Below are 15,179 nucleotides of genomic sequence, written 5' to 3' on the forward strand. Positions count from 1 at the left end.
TCCGAAAATCTTTTTCGATCCGATCAAACGTCCGATGTGACACACAAAACTTTTCTTTTCACAAACTAAGCACGACCTAACTTAGCCTTATCCGCTTTGCATTTGGCACAGAACGTTGCTGATCTCTTCAATTAATTCGTGAGGGAGAAACGGTGGTACGCCGCGGTCCACGCCTTAACTGGGAAGTTAATTGGGATATTAATTTTGAGAATACTCTAGTACGTATACAAATCGATGGAAAAGGGGTTCAATCCAAAGGGAGAGCAGCTGATTGGAAAAGACACGGTACCGATCGAGATGGCCGGCGAGACTCCGCCCATGTTGTTCTTGGATAAACCCGAAGAAATATATATTAATTACGGGTTGTGTGTGCATAGAATAACTAATCAAGATGAAACCGGCCAGCTAGCGTGGAATTTGGTGGTAATTACGGCCTAGTTCCCGTTGAATGAGAAACACGCTAATTAACGTGCGTGAGAGATATATCCAAAGAAAACAACCAATCAGCGAACCCGTCGTGGGCTCACCCACTCATGCATTGCAGCAGTCAGCCGTACCGGTACAACTATCACAGCAAGGTCAACACAAGAGCTAACTATTAACTCTAAATTCTTTCTATATCACTAAAAGATAACATAAAACTAATTTGTATAATAGTTACACACAAATATATGCGGTTCCTCAATAATAAAATCAAAACACTCCGTATGTGTTTGTCGACATGTCTATTATATATGATCTGTTCATATTTTACTGCCGTACATGTATATATCATATGATCTGAGTATCGTAGTTTATATGTTTAATGTCATGATTTTTTCTTAAATAAAATAAATTGTTATGTGTTTATATATATTTAACAACACAAATTATGTCATCGATGTATGGTTCACCTTTCATACACACTTAACACTTAGTATCTTAGAGCAATACAATTTATAGCCTGATTTTCTTCTCTCTCCTTTACTCTCTTCTGCACATAAGCATAAATATAACATGATAATTTTTAGATCTCATTTACATCACTTATTATACTAGTTGAAAATATGTGTATAAAACGTTTGTGCTTGTGTAGCTAGCTAGATACGCATTCTGTCGTGCTCGATAGACCCATTAATTCAATTAACCCAATCAACACGTACGGCCGGGCACTTCAAGTTTGCGCGCAAACACGATCACTAGCTTGAGCAAGTTTGTTGTAGGTAATTTAGTAAATTGAAGAGGATCAGAGTGGCCGGCCGAGCAGGCAATCGTCGACGAGGACGCACGACAATGGGGTTCGCGTACCGGATAGCGAGCGCGTCGGAGTACCTGGCGATCACCGGGTACGGCATCGACGACGTGAAGCTGGCGAAGAAGGCGTGGGTGGCGCCGGGGCAGCGGTGCACCCGCTTCGACATCTCCCCGGTGAACTACACCTTCGAGGTGCAGGCCATGAGCGCCGAGAAGCTCCCCTTCATCCTCCCCGCCGTCTTCACCATCGGCCCCCGCGCCGACGACGACGACTGCCTCCTCCGCTACGCCAAGCTCATCTCGCCGCACGACAAGCTCTCCCACCACGTGAACGAGCTCGTCAAGGGCGTCATCGAGGGGGAGACCCGCGTGCTCGCCGCCTCCATGACCATGGAGGAGATCTTCCAGGGCACCAAGTCGTTCAAGCAGGCCGTCTTCGAGAACGTCCAGCTGGAGCTCAACCAGTTCGGCCTCGTCATCTACAACGCCAACGTCAAGCAGCTCGTCGACGTCGCCGGCCACGAGTACTTCTCCTACCTCGGGCAGAAGACGCAGCAGGAGGCGGTGAACCAGGCGAAGGTGGACGTGGCGGAGGCGCGGATGAAGGGCGAGGTCGGGGCCAAGGAGAGGGACGGCATGACGCGCCAGAACGCCGCCAAGGTGGACGCCGAGACGAAGGTCTACACGGTGAAGCGGCAGGGCGAGGGGGCCAAGGAGGAGGCGAGGGTGAAGGCGGAGGTGAAGGTGTTCGAGAACGAGAGGGAGGCGGAGGTGGCGGAGGCGAACGCCGACCTGGCCATGAAGAAGGCCGGGTGGCAGCGGCAGGCGATGGTGGCCGAAGTGGAGGCCGCCAAGGCTGTCGCCATTCGTGACGCTCAGCTGCAGGTGGAGGTGGAGCGGACCAACGCCGCGAGGCAGACGGAGAAGCTCAAGGCCGAGCACCTCAGCAAGGCAGTTGTTGACTACGAGATGAAGGTGAGATTCAATATATTTCTCTCTGATAAAATCAATTGACTTTTTTGAATAAGGTAAAACCCATATTTCAAAACTATATTTTGCAGAAAGAAATTAAAACTTTGACTGTAAAAATATTTTAAAGTAGTTTAAATTGTACGACATGTATATAAATTTGTCTTAAATGCTACTTAAAAACATTTTTTACACGGGGTAAAATGACCTTTACTGATGGATCGGATAATCGCATCTAACAAAACAACTATACAAAATTATCAACTTTTACCACTACAACTGCACATGAAAATCGATTTTCTGCTTTCCCCTATCTATTAATTAATTGGCAGCGCTCCTGCCTCCTATTAAAAAAAATCGATTTTCATATAGGATTCTAGGCAACAAAATGTGAAAATCGGATTTTCACCGGCAGTCCGTAAGGGACACGTCTACGGAAACATTTTGTGGCCAAAAAAAAAAAAAATCAGACCCAACTATAGGCTACCATTCACAAATTCATAACACAATTTCACAGCTACAAATTCGAACAAAATTGTAACAGATGGGGGGGGGGGGGAGGGGGACACAAGCAAATTTCACAATCGCAACAAATTAAGCAAAGTGCCCCCGTCTACTCGAACAGCAATAAGCATCATGCTGTCAGCACACTTACACGACATCCTCCAAGACCCTCATCTTTTCACTAATGCTTATAAACCAAAATTTGATTTTTTTTTAATTTTAAATTTGGAGTTAATTTTGGTATTTTAAAACTATTTATTTTTCAGTCTTGACTATTAGGTTGCGAAGAAGCATATATAAAAGTTTTATTTTCAGATTATTTTTCGTTTTGCAAAAATACTCTGTTCCCTAGAAAGCCAAATAATCACCGTCTGATATGTGTTGGTGTTTGCTCTCGTCACTGCATTTACCCTCATGTAGAGGTGGAGATAGGAGAGATTCGTGCAGATGGAGAGCTGAAAAATCGAATTCTGGAGGCGCCCCATCCAGTCCACAAATTTCTCTTTTCTTTTCCTTTCTTTCTCTCTCCTTCTTCTCCTTCTTTCCCTTCCTTCCTAGCTACAACGTCCTCCCATTTGCAAGGCAGCCCTAGATCTAGAACTCTACCAGAAAGTTGCCGCCGCCACCAGCAAAGTCCGCGAACCCTACCAAAAAGCTGCCGCCACCACCAGCAAAGTCCGTGAACCCTACCAGAAAGCTGCCGCCGCCACCAGCAAAGTCCGCTGCAGCCAGCCTTAGCGCCTCCAGCTCTCCCATCCACAAGCTAGCCCCAACTCAGGCAAGTGTCTCAAGGCTACAGTGAAGCCCAGCTTCTCCGACAAGTGTCCAAAGGCAAGTGTCACTAGGACAGGTGGTGGCAGCAGCTGGGCTTCATTGTAGCCTTTAGACACTTGCCAGAGCTGGGGCTGGCTTGCTGATAAGAGAGCTAGAGACGCTGGGGCTAGCTGCAGTGGACTTTGCTGGTGGCGGTGGCGACGATGGTTTTCTGGTAGGGCTCTAGATCTAGGGCTTGCGACTCTAGGGCTGCGTTGCAAGTGGGAGGACGTTGCAGCTGGGGAATGAAGAAAGATAAAGAAGGGGAAGGAAGAGAGAAAGAAAGGGAAAGAAAAGAGAAACATGCAGACTGGATGGGGCGCCTCCAGAATTTGATTTTTCAGCTCTTCATCCGCATGAATCTTGACGCTGAGCCGACGGCCCAGATCTTTGATGCACACAACTCCCCGGGTAGCAAAACTAATATATATATATATATCAATGGATGAGTCTAGCTAAAGATAAGTCTTACAACATGGCTCTACTATTAAAATAAGGAGTATTTCAATTTCAGAAAGCCTAGCTTGGGATATTTTAACCCCTAGTATGAAAAAAGCATTTTTTAAGTAGCGGAGAGAAAGTATATATATATATATATATATATATATATATATATATATATATATATATATATATATATATATATATATATATATATGAAATTTTATCACCCTTGAGTAGGTACCGAGAGATACCGCTGTTTTCTATATAAAATTTGCTACCTTCTAGTATCTAATTGTACCTCTTTAAGGATGGGAAAAAAACTATATAATATATATAGAGAGAGATCTTGATTAGGTGGCGTGTGGATTGTCACTTACGGCAGCCACCAGCCATGTCACGTTGCACAAATCACACGACACAAGATTAATGGTACATGCATGACATGAACTTGAATCTGATGGGCGAATGTGTGTACAATGTAGGTGCAACAAGCGAACTGGGAGCTGTACAACCGGCAGAAGGCGGCGGAGGCGCTGCTGTACGAGCAGGAGAAGCAGGCGGAGGCGCGGCGGGCGTCGGCCGAGGCGGCCTTCTTCACACGGCAGCGCGAGGCCGAGGCGGAGCTCTACGCCAAGCGGAAGGAGGCCGAGGGGCTGGTGGCCATGGGCGACGCCCAGAGCGCCTACCTCTCCGCCATGCTCGCCGCGCTCGGCGGCAGCTACGCCGCTCTCCGCGACTACCTCATGGTCAGCTCCGGCGCGTACCAGGAGATGGCGCGCATCAACGCCGACGCCATCAGGGGGCTGGAGCCCAAGATCAGCGTGTGGGGCAACGGCGGCGGCGGCGAGGGCGGCGACGGTGCCGGTGGCGCGATGAAGGAGGTGGCCGGGGTGTACAAGATGCTGCCGCCGTTGCTGACGACGGTGAACGAGCAGACCGGCATGCTGCCTCCGGCGTGGATGGGCACTCTGACCGCCGGCGGCTCCTCGTCGACCAGGTGACCTTCACGCCTATCTGAATCTGCTGCAACTACTGTTATAAACTTATAATTGACGTGAAGATTCTGCGTGCGACCTATTGTTGTCTGCATATGTACGTATTCTGTGCGCCATATGTCCTCATCTCCAGTGTGCGTTTGATCGATATGCTTGTATTTCATTGATCAGTGTGTAAATCAAGTTTGTAAATTTTTACATGCTCTTCAGTTTGAGATTTTGATGGGTGTGTGACGTGTGTCTAGTAATGACCCATTTTTTATTTTCGTACCCATGACCTCGGCATCCACACCCACCTCTGCTATCCTTATGCATGTGTTAACGGTACGGCTGAATATAATAATGCAAAAAAAGATATCATAAATTCTTCCATAAAATCATATAAACCAAATATTCAAATTTATCTGTTTATCCAGCATTTGTTAATCTAATTACTATTTAAACAAACTCATACAAAATAACAGCAAAACACTAGTTAACAGTAATCATTATAGCTTTACATAATTAATTATAGTTTGGTACACATTGCAGTTACAAGTTTTCAAGTTTGGTTGATAACTCATGAACTCGCAAGTCCAAGTTTATACACTAATTTCGAAAACATTGCAACAATAAATTGATACACTAATTTCATAATCACTAAAAGGTAAAGTTTGCATATTGCAAGTATAATTTTAATTAAACAGTTTATCTACATTATCTAATATTAACATAAAATTTAAACTTTATAAAGCTACTTTGTACAAATACGTTCTTCATCCAAATACGACTTTCTGTCCTCTTATAATAACTGAATATTTTTTTTTACCGTTGTATATATCAAGTGGACAAAACAACTTTGCAATTATAAAATAACATATAATTCAAAGTCTAATTTTGTTGTTCTTTTTATATTACATAAAAGATATTTAAACCAAATAGTAAGTGATCATATAATACCTAACAAATTTTTATGGCACAAGTTCTTTTCTGTTTTAAAAAATATATGACATTTTTTATAAAGGAAAATTACTAATCATGCTTCCATTTGTTGTGTTTTTCATTCGTTATTATGAGGAGTGCACATATCTTTCAATGATTAAAAGACAGATCAAGAAATTTACTTATTTCACAGAAAAAGTTGGTGCCAATAAAATATTTTTAGAATCCCAAATACTCATTTATATCTATTAGAGATTTATCTCTGATGTTATTGTTAATGATTAGGTTATTTGGGCATCCAGCAATAGTGGTTTAGAGCATTGATCCATCTTATGTTTAGCGCAATTACGGTGTAGTGTTGAGCATGAACTTTATTGTCTTGTATCATTGTCAATGTTAATGTCGTCCCGTGTCGGCTTGTGCTACTGTGCATGCTGCGTCAATGTTGTGATTGAACTTTGGTTCTAAAGTTATAAAATGCATAATTTTAGAAACTTTAAGATCAAAAAATTTATATATTTTTATTTATATAAAGTCTCTAATATATAGACAGTCTATGACTTGTTTATAATTGGAAAATAATTTCTAACATATGAAAACTTTATAATTGCTAAGGTAATTTCTAATTTAAAAAGTCTCTAATATATGAAAAGTCGGCAAAGGGAGAGGTCGAGCCCGTCCTAGCCGTCTGATCTGAAGGAGATGATTTGTATATGTCGGATTTGAAGAATGATGAATAAAGGATGTAGAATGAGTAAAACATATTTGTGCAAGGCACTACTTAAGAAAAGAAATCTAGGACCTTCCTTTAACTTCTTGCACATCACTTAATTTCCTCGTGACTTGCTGTGTATGCCTCGTACTCACCCTCGCCGTGGAAGATGATGATCAAGAATTGGAAGAGTACCTGCAGGAGCTAGCAGACTTTGAAGCCTTTTAAGATTTTGGTCTGGACCCCGAGCCTTTGCTTGTGGGTTTAAGTCTAGTTTGTCGTTTCTACTGTTGCCTTTTGGTGTAAGTCTGCTGTAAGTCTGGGGTTGTCCGACGCTGCAACCTATATAAGCTATCTTAAATATGCTGTCAGTTAGTAAGTTGTTAATCATCTATGGGATATCTATACCAATGGGGTTCCTAGGACTGGTACATGATTATAGGTAAAAGACGTTCTACTCTTGATAAACATAGTAAAAGGTTAATGGGAAGGGGTGTTACAACTCATGCCTCGATTACAGGATGCGACGGAAGCCTCGCTCAATGCCCTGATGACCCCCTCGTGTCAACGAAGAAAGAGAGAAACGTAAGGGAGACGAGGGAGAGGGGCGGGGATGAGGTGGTGAAACCAAACAAATGGCATGGGTGGGCAGCAAGCTCTCGGTGCCCATGGCATTAAGGGAAGGAGGGGCTCCCATCTCTAGCCGTCCACAGCATGCAAGTCTGCACCGAGTGACGCCTATGTTCACTCCATTGCCCACCAAGCGGTTGGCCAACTAACTCTAGCGATCTGCAGAAGATGATGACCGTAGGGGCTCATCTCCTACCTGCATGCTTGTTACCGCATGTCTTCCTTGCGTTGCAACTCTACCGTCGCCAATCCTATTTTTGGCTCCCAATGGGGCTTCCACCAATACATTTTCCAATCTTATCCACCATCTTTGGAGGCGGCAGAGGGAAGATGGTGCTGCTAAGGAACCGTAGTGGTGGAGGTCATCCCCATCTCCTCCTTCACCTTCACCTTTAGCTTGATGGCGCCCACCACCGTAGCTTAGAGCCACAGTCTATTTAGACATTGCCCCACTTGTAGTGCTAGGATGGGAAGGAGGAGACAACATGGGCGGGGAAAGAGGATGGCATGTGGGCCCATAGATTTTTATATTTTTTTTTCTCAAAGTGTCTCTCTCTTTTTTATTTTTTTACTAGAATACCATGTAAGCATCTTATAGACACCACATCACATAAAAACCATATGAAAGTGCCACGTAGTATGGGACCACTACCAAAACTAAGATCATTTTTTAATAGTCAGAGTCTTTATACCCGGTCTTGTGACTGAGCGACATGTATTAAACTCAAAGTGAGTGTAAAAATGGATTTTTTTTTTAACATCTGACCTCCTTTCCCTCGAGACTTACAGGAATAACCTTTCAAACCAAATTGGTCCATAAGCCTCCTGTAAATATGCAATAAATCCCTCAGTTTCGTAAAAAAAAATGCACCGGGCTTTATTTCCATTATGTAAATATTTACATTCAAGCACTCAGATTTATGTAAATCTTGTCAGGGAAGTCAACACAAAACCACACAAATATAACACTGCACGGACACATTCACATATACAGAGACCATACTGGATATAATAAAAAAAGAGATTGGTTTAGTCTAATAAAAAATGTCTCGAGATATCGGTACCTCATGATACCAAATTATTTCTGATCGTTGGATCATAATACCTATCTTGCTCAGTTAGATCTAGTGGTAAAAAAATAATTAGTAGCTGAGATACTGATACCTCAAAATAATTTTTATTGGACGAGAGCAAATCTCTAAAAAAAATACCGCGAACACTGGGCTCAGCACAGCCGTCACATTGGCAGCATGGCCCAATCAAACGCATGCACAGCACGCAGTAATCCAATACCCTTGGCACACTTGGCCGTATTGCTCGGACCTTATTTCTCAGAGTCAATACCGGTGCACAATGTAGCATGCAGAAAAGCAGAAGAAGGTTACGCTGATTACTAGACATTGTTGTCATTGCTGTGGTTGAGTGGGTGGTGGTCAATTGGTCATCGTCGTCTCCGTAGACGACGGCGAGCTCGGCTGGCTGATCGGGAGGCTGGCGCGTGAGGCCGGCGTGCGTGCACAAGGCCCAGAGGCAGGTGATGAGGTCGGTGCTGCCCCAGCTGGTCAACGCCTTGGCAGGGCCCTGCACGTCGTTGGACGGCGCCAGGTAGATGAGCAGGTGCACCCAGAAGCGCGCCAGCTGAGCCCACGGCTCGTCGGACGAAGCCTCGTTCTTCCCGGCGCCGGCGGCCCTGAGCCGGTGGAACAGCATGGCGCCGCGCCGTGCCGTCGGGTCATCGAAATCGGGCAGGTCCTCCCACTGGCCTGACTTGACGATCTTGGCTATATTATTCTTCTTCTTCCACCGGCGGCTCGTCGGGAAGAAGGGGTCGTCGGACCACCTGGACACGAAGTCGAGGCAGTCCCTCGTGGCCTCGTACCTTTCGGACACCCATGTCTCGTCGTCGGGGAGCAGCTCCGGAATCTGCACCACCAGGAACAAGCAGTACCTGGACAGCACCGACGCGATCTCGCGGTCTTCTTTCCTCTTCTTCTGCTGCTGGTTATCGCCGGCACCGGCGGGAGGGTGGTGGTCGTCTTCATCGTCGCCGGCGGCGGCGGGAGGGCGGTCTTCGTGTCCCATGTCGAGCAGCTCCGTGGCCAGGTGGCACGCCAGGATGATCTCGGTGGTGGTCATCTTGCGGAAGTCGACGCCGTCCATCTCCGGCAGGCTGATGATTCCGGTGCGGCGGCTGACGGTGCTTGCTGAACGCAAGGCGTTTATGACGCGTGCCAGGGCGCTCGCCGGCGGTCTCAAACGGATGGTCCTTGCAGAGTACTTGTCAATGTTAGAGATATATATACATATGGTTAAAAATAAGAGTCCATTCTAGAGATAAAGATAAAATTGTAGAGAGATAGGATGGAATATTTATACTGTACTTTAAGTCTCTATCTTCTATGTACCCTATAAATAAACCCATGAGGGTCGGTGTAATATACAACAAATTAGAACAAATCATAACAGATCATAGTTTCTCTCCCTATTTAATATTTTCCACATGGTATCAAAACCTAGATCCTAACACTGGTCGTCGAATTTGAGTCAACGCCGCCTACAAGCCCATCCAATCGATTCAATGGCTGGCCAATCATCACGAAGACGACGACGCCAGCCCATCGTCAATCTGTGAATGACCGATGAGCAACGCTGGCGGCAAGATGTTCGGGCCCGGCGTTCAATGGCAAAGCCTATGCTTGCCGGCACCTGCGGTTCAACAGCAAAGACAGAAGCTATGCTTCGATTTCTAGCACAAAAAGCCTCCGCCCGAGGAGTTCGAGCCAGGTGCTCGATGCAAGACGGCGTCTATCCATGCGAAATCAAGCGACAGCACCATCGATCATCAACCACAGTGCATGCATCTATTTTTTTGTCAATTAGCTACATAGCTCCCTATGTTATTTCTAGATTAGATTTTTCCCAATAATTAGTATTAGATCAATTTTTTAACCACCATATATCATCTATAAATTAAATTAGATTAGATTCTTCTCGCTACAAAATATCCAAATTCTAGCGACAGAAGCAGAGGAGCGACGACATCGATCAATCAACAAACAAGCACTACATCAAGCAACTGACGTCTTTACCGAGTCTTCACATCCACCCTCAATATACATTGAAGTAACATCGCCGATGGTCTACATCAACATGGGAACAACACGACACCGCTACGTCCACAACGATGGATATTTATCTCACGTCATCTGACAGGAATCTCTGCAAGACGCTACATCGACGACGGCATCGACCGCGTCATCTATGATGGGCAAAGACTGCATCAACCTGGCATCACTACGGTGGTAACCTCCTACACGACGTACGGAGTACAACCAAAAATTGGTGACCCGACGTCAACGGTGTTCTCTGACATATGCAAGATGACCCAAGGGCATCCTCTGACATATGCAAAGACGCTTCCAATGGTATCCTCTGACATCTGCAAGGTGCCTCATCTATGATCGCAACTCTGTCTTCAAATTTTGTCTTCAAATTTTTTTTGCCTTCGGCTATATGCGGCTACATCAACTACCATGCCTACAACGATCACAGCTATCACATGATCGGCTACCTCGACAAAAATTACAACAAATTATCCTAGACAACTCTAGTCAAAAGCGTCCGTGTCATCGCTCTCATCCATGACACTCCCGCTATGACTGCGGGAGGGAATAGAGGAGAGAGACAAGGGGGGATGCAGTCACCAAGGTGGAGGACCGAGACGACACAGAAGGAGACGCAGTCACCAAAGTAGAGAACTATCCATCAGAGATGCAATCGATGATGGATAAACAAAGAAGAAAAGACGATGAAACACAAGATTTCAAATCCAATTGCAATCGTTCGCTTCGCTCCCGTTACGACTGAGGGGACTGAGGGGGAATGTTAGAGATATAGATACATACGGTTAGAGATAACGGAGTCCAATAGAAATTCTAGAGATAAAAGATAAAATCCTAGAGAGATACGATAGAATATTTATATTGTACTCCAAGTTTCTATCTTCTATATATCCTATAAGTAAACCCATGAGGATCGGTGTAATATACAGAACAGATCACAACAGATCATAGTTTCTCTCTATTCAATATTTTCCACGGTCAACTGGGCCGCACGTGTCAAAAATGGACACCTGGTAGATTGTCATCTCCGATTTGGACAAGGAGAAGGTGAAAAACCGTATCGAGATGACCAAGAAGTAGAGGCTCCGCAGCCAGCACCGGCGATGGTTAGCACGGTAGTAGATGCACACCATGCGCACGATGTTCCAGTTGGAGAAGACGTGCACGGTCCAGAACTCGTGGGTTTCAATGGCGACCACCGTGAGCACGAGCAGCACGGTTATGGAGAGGGAGGAGGACACGTAGTTTACTCTGCCATTGGCTCCGGCTGCGTGCATCATTCGGCAGTACAATAGAATGGACTCTCTTGGTTTGACGATGAAAATGACGTAGAGCACCGCGCCGATCAGCAGCGCCAGGAAGACGAAGGACGAGACGAAGTTGACGATGAAGAGGATGGGTTGGGACATCACCACAGGTGCAGCCGCCTGCTGGTAGTAGTTCGCCAGCAGCTCGAGCTCCAGCTGAAGCACTTGGAAAGGGCGCCTGTGGACCAGCGTCGTCTGGGCTTCGCCGTCGTCGCCGGAGCGACAGAGCCCGCACGTCACCATGAGCTTGTTGCAGAGCTTCTGGAACTTGCCCTCGGGCGGCTGCGTCTCGAGATTGAGGAGGCCGTCGAGCATCATGGCGCGAGCCATGTCGGAGCCGACCTCCACCATGGGGTAGTGCTCGAAGCGGCGCCGGAGCATCTTGAAAAGGGAGAAAGACAGGCACAGGTCCTCGAGGAGCTGCCGCCTCCTGCCGTAGAAGAGCGCCGGGTGTCCCTTGTGCATGCTCAGGACGTGCTGGACGGTGACCAACCGCCCCTTCTCCCTGGGGTCCTCGTCGCCGGGACGCTCGTACTCGTCGGGGTCGGTGAGGAAAGGTGCAAGTGCTTCTGCTCGCTCTGGTCGCAGTAGTATGGCACGGCGACGCCGGCGCCGGCGCCGGCGCGGTGGTCGATGCGCCTTCCCACGCCGTAGCCATATCCATGGATGGATATGGTGGCCGGCTCGAGCTTGTCCTTGAGATTGTTTCTGTTGTCTCTCCCCTCCTCGTAGTGGGCGACAAGCCTGTGCTCGCCCATGACCACGAAATTTGCACGTGGAGAGGGTGGCGGCGTCGGCGTCGGCGTCGGAGCTCGCGCTGGTCTGCTGCTTCTCCATGAGTTTCTGCATGTAACCTGCAATGAGGAGAGGGTTCCTCGCCGTGTGCCAGGAGACGCTCGCCAGCCTCCGGTTCACCACGCTCAGCAATGTTAGGATTTATCTTGTTGTTTTCATTTCATTATTGAGTTGAGTTGCTGAGTCGTTGTGTTATCTAGTGCATGTGGTAGGGAGCAAGTGAGTGAGTGCATTGTGAGTTAGTATGATCGGTGAAACCATGAGTTGTATACAAGTGACTGCATGCAGCAGGTGTGTGTTTGCCTTGGAGGAGCGGCCAAGTCAAGCAAAATGCGTGGTGACGTGAAGAGAGGATCAACTAGCTTAGTGGTGTTCTGCATGCGAACATGTGCGAGTGGCTGTGAGCTTTGCATGCAGGAATTAGTTGTTAGGCAGTGGTGCATGTGCAGCTAATTAGTGTGATCGTGGGGATTAGAAGCGGGCAAGTTTGTTGCTGCATAGAGACGTGCAGTGATTAGTGGGTGGTTAAGTGATGGAGTGAGTGGCCGGATGTGCGGCCAACGTGCTGTGCGTGTATGCTATTTAAGCAGTGTATTAGCTTGTGTTTAAGCAGAGAATAAGAAAAGGAGTTGTGAGTTCTTGTGTGGTGCTGGCGTGCAGCACTAAATTCTCTACTCCAGTGCGTTTGTGCTTCTTCTGTGTGTGTTCGTGTGGAGCTGGGCCATCAAGCAACAGCTTCGCCAAGCACAGCGACCAGAGCGCAACGAAGATGACGATCAGCGACGCCAGCTGCGGCAGGTTGGTGTAGATGAGGTAGCCGACCCACACCAGGTGGCTCAGGTCGTAGGCGTAGTCCATGAGCGTGAAGCGGCCGGTGCCCCTCGAGAAGGAGGAGCCGTCGGTCGGCAGCAGCAGCCCCTGCACCTTCTTGAGGATGAGGTCGACGAGGAGGAGCCACAGGAGCATCAGGAGGAGCTCCGAGTCGGACTTCTGCTCGCCACCGCCCGCGCTCTGGGAGAAGGAGAAGGTCGCGGAGACGAGCGGGACGAACTGGAAGAAGGCGAAGTTGAGCACGAAGCGCACGACGGCGGTGGGGCTGAACCGGCGGAGGAACAGGTGGAAGCTGCCGATCTTGGGCCGCCACGGGAAGAAGAGCTGCATGAAGCCGTTGATGTAGAGCGTGGAGCCCATGACCGCCATCACCACCACCACGAACAGCAGCTTCGCGTCCCCGCCGGCGCCGGCCATCTTCCCCGACGTCTGGTCGTCAGTGCCATTTCTACCACCGCCTCCTGTAGTGTTGCACCAAGTGTGGTTGAAAGCCTCCAAACCGGCCGGGATGGCACTGTGGATCGTCCATGACAACGAGCTCATATATAATTAATGGCTACTACAAACTAGTGCCAATATATATATGTATATAGCCAATTGTTATCGCATTTAATTTGCATGATGCAGACATATATGCATACCTATATATACTGGTACCGGCCTGCCTGCCAGCGACATATATTCATCAACAAGGTAGACAGAATCGCCGTCTTTCACCAATTCTTTGCTTAGTTTAACAATTCACTCAACGCACATCCTGCCAGGCAGCGCATGCCAGCCTTCTTTTTCTCTCCAGGCCAGCCGGCAGTGCGTAGGCGTGGGAACGGGTTAGGCCGTGGATTTTTTTCACAATTCTATTTAATTCTTAAAAATTAGCTCAAAACTCTATATAATTTTATTTTTAGTCAGTTTTAAACTTGACCCTTAAATTTTCTAGGCAAAATGGTTAGACTCGTCACCACCCGTACGTGATGGATGGTTCACTATATCCCTGCCCCAAGCACAGCAAAAGGAATTAACGAAGGCCACAGTTAAGTAGCACCCCCCCTGTACAGAAATGTAAGAGATTTTCTCTTTTTATTTGCTCTCATAAACATAAGAATTTGGAGTACTAATAAGCTATCAATCACCTCTTACTTAAATTTATTTTTATCTTAACCCGATATCGACCATACACTCACTTTCACCAAAATAAGACTATCCTATATAGTCTTTTACTTTATCCTTAATTTCCTTAAAACAGCCCAAAATCCCTTGTATCTTACTCGTTGAAGGAGAGGGAGTACAAACGAGTTTATTTTTTAAAATTAAGGCTTATTTTTATTTCTAATTTATTAGCACAAAGAGGAACAACTGACTACCTATCTGATTTTATTAAGGCTCACTGAATGTTTTTTACTTTTGCTATTGATCAAACATTTGATTTTTTTGTTTTTTTAAACATGTGTGCAATGTATGGGGAGAGCGTGTATGTTCTTTTTAACTTGGGTGCACGTCTTTAAATTATCATCCAACGGTACTGACCGAGATTGATTGTTGATTGTGGGATTAAAATTTTAAAATATTTGATCACTGGGTGAACCCAGTGTTTTTACCAATTAGATACACACATGTATATATCGTGTCTCCTGCCTTGAGACTACAACATATTCTATTCTTTTCCTTAATCGACCCTGCATATATACATGGAAAAAAGTTCAGGAGTTCCTTACTCACTGGCCCAGCAAAGGGCAACCTTTATTTCAACCTCGGAGGCAGATGCTTGTGCATGCGCATGCATATTAGTAGTAGTAGATCTAATCAAAATACTTGTCTATCATCGTAAGCAACGAAAAAAAGTTTGGAGGCGAACAAATAAAGTTGACTATACTGTTTTGGCACTTTTGTGGTCCCTAAATCATAA

At 46.2% G+C, this 15,179-nt stretch overlaps 1 protein-coding gene and 1 pseudogene across 1 annotated transcript; one reads left to right on the forward strand and one right to left on the reverse strand.

Moving 5' to 3' along the window:
- The first annotated feature begins 1,012 nt into the window (after positions 1-1,012).
- LOC102700181 (flotillin-like protein 1) lies at positions 1,013-5,297 on the forward strand. Its single transcript, XM_006661806.3, has 2 exons — positions 1,013-2,208; positions 4,446-5,297. Exons 1-2 carry the CDS (start codon positions 1,273-1,275, stop codon positions 4,962-4,964), a joined length of 1,455 nt encoding a protein of 484 aa, XP_006661869.1. The 5' UTR covers positions 1,013-1,272; the 3' UTR covers positions 4,965-5,297.
- Positions 5,298-8,125: 2,828 nt separating this feature from the next.
- Positions 8,126-13,979, reverse strand: LOC121055507 (annotated as a pseudogene).
- Positions 13,980-15,179: the final 1,200 nt, after the last annotated feature.

This window comes from Oryza brachyantha, chromosome 10 (genome assembly GCF_000231095.2).
Source record: "Oryza brachyantha chromosome 10, ObraRS2, whole genome shotgun sequence".
Classification (NCBI taxonomy): domain Eukaryota; kingdom Viridiplantae; phylum Streptophyta; class Magnoliopsida; order Poales; family Poaceae; genus Oryza; species Oryza brachyantha.

What these genes read in the sequence shown, in the direction of transcription:
- LOC102700181 (XM_006661806.3), top strand. Translation starts at nt 1,273, where the DNA reads ATGGGGTTCGCGTACCGGATAGCGAGCGCGTCGGAGTACCTGGCGATC. An exon ending in TTGTTGACTACGAGATGAAG is followed by an intron (nt 2,209 to 4,445) that starts GTGAGATTCAAT and finishes TGTACAATGTAG; the next exon opens with GTGCAACAAGCGAACTGGGA.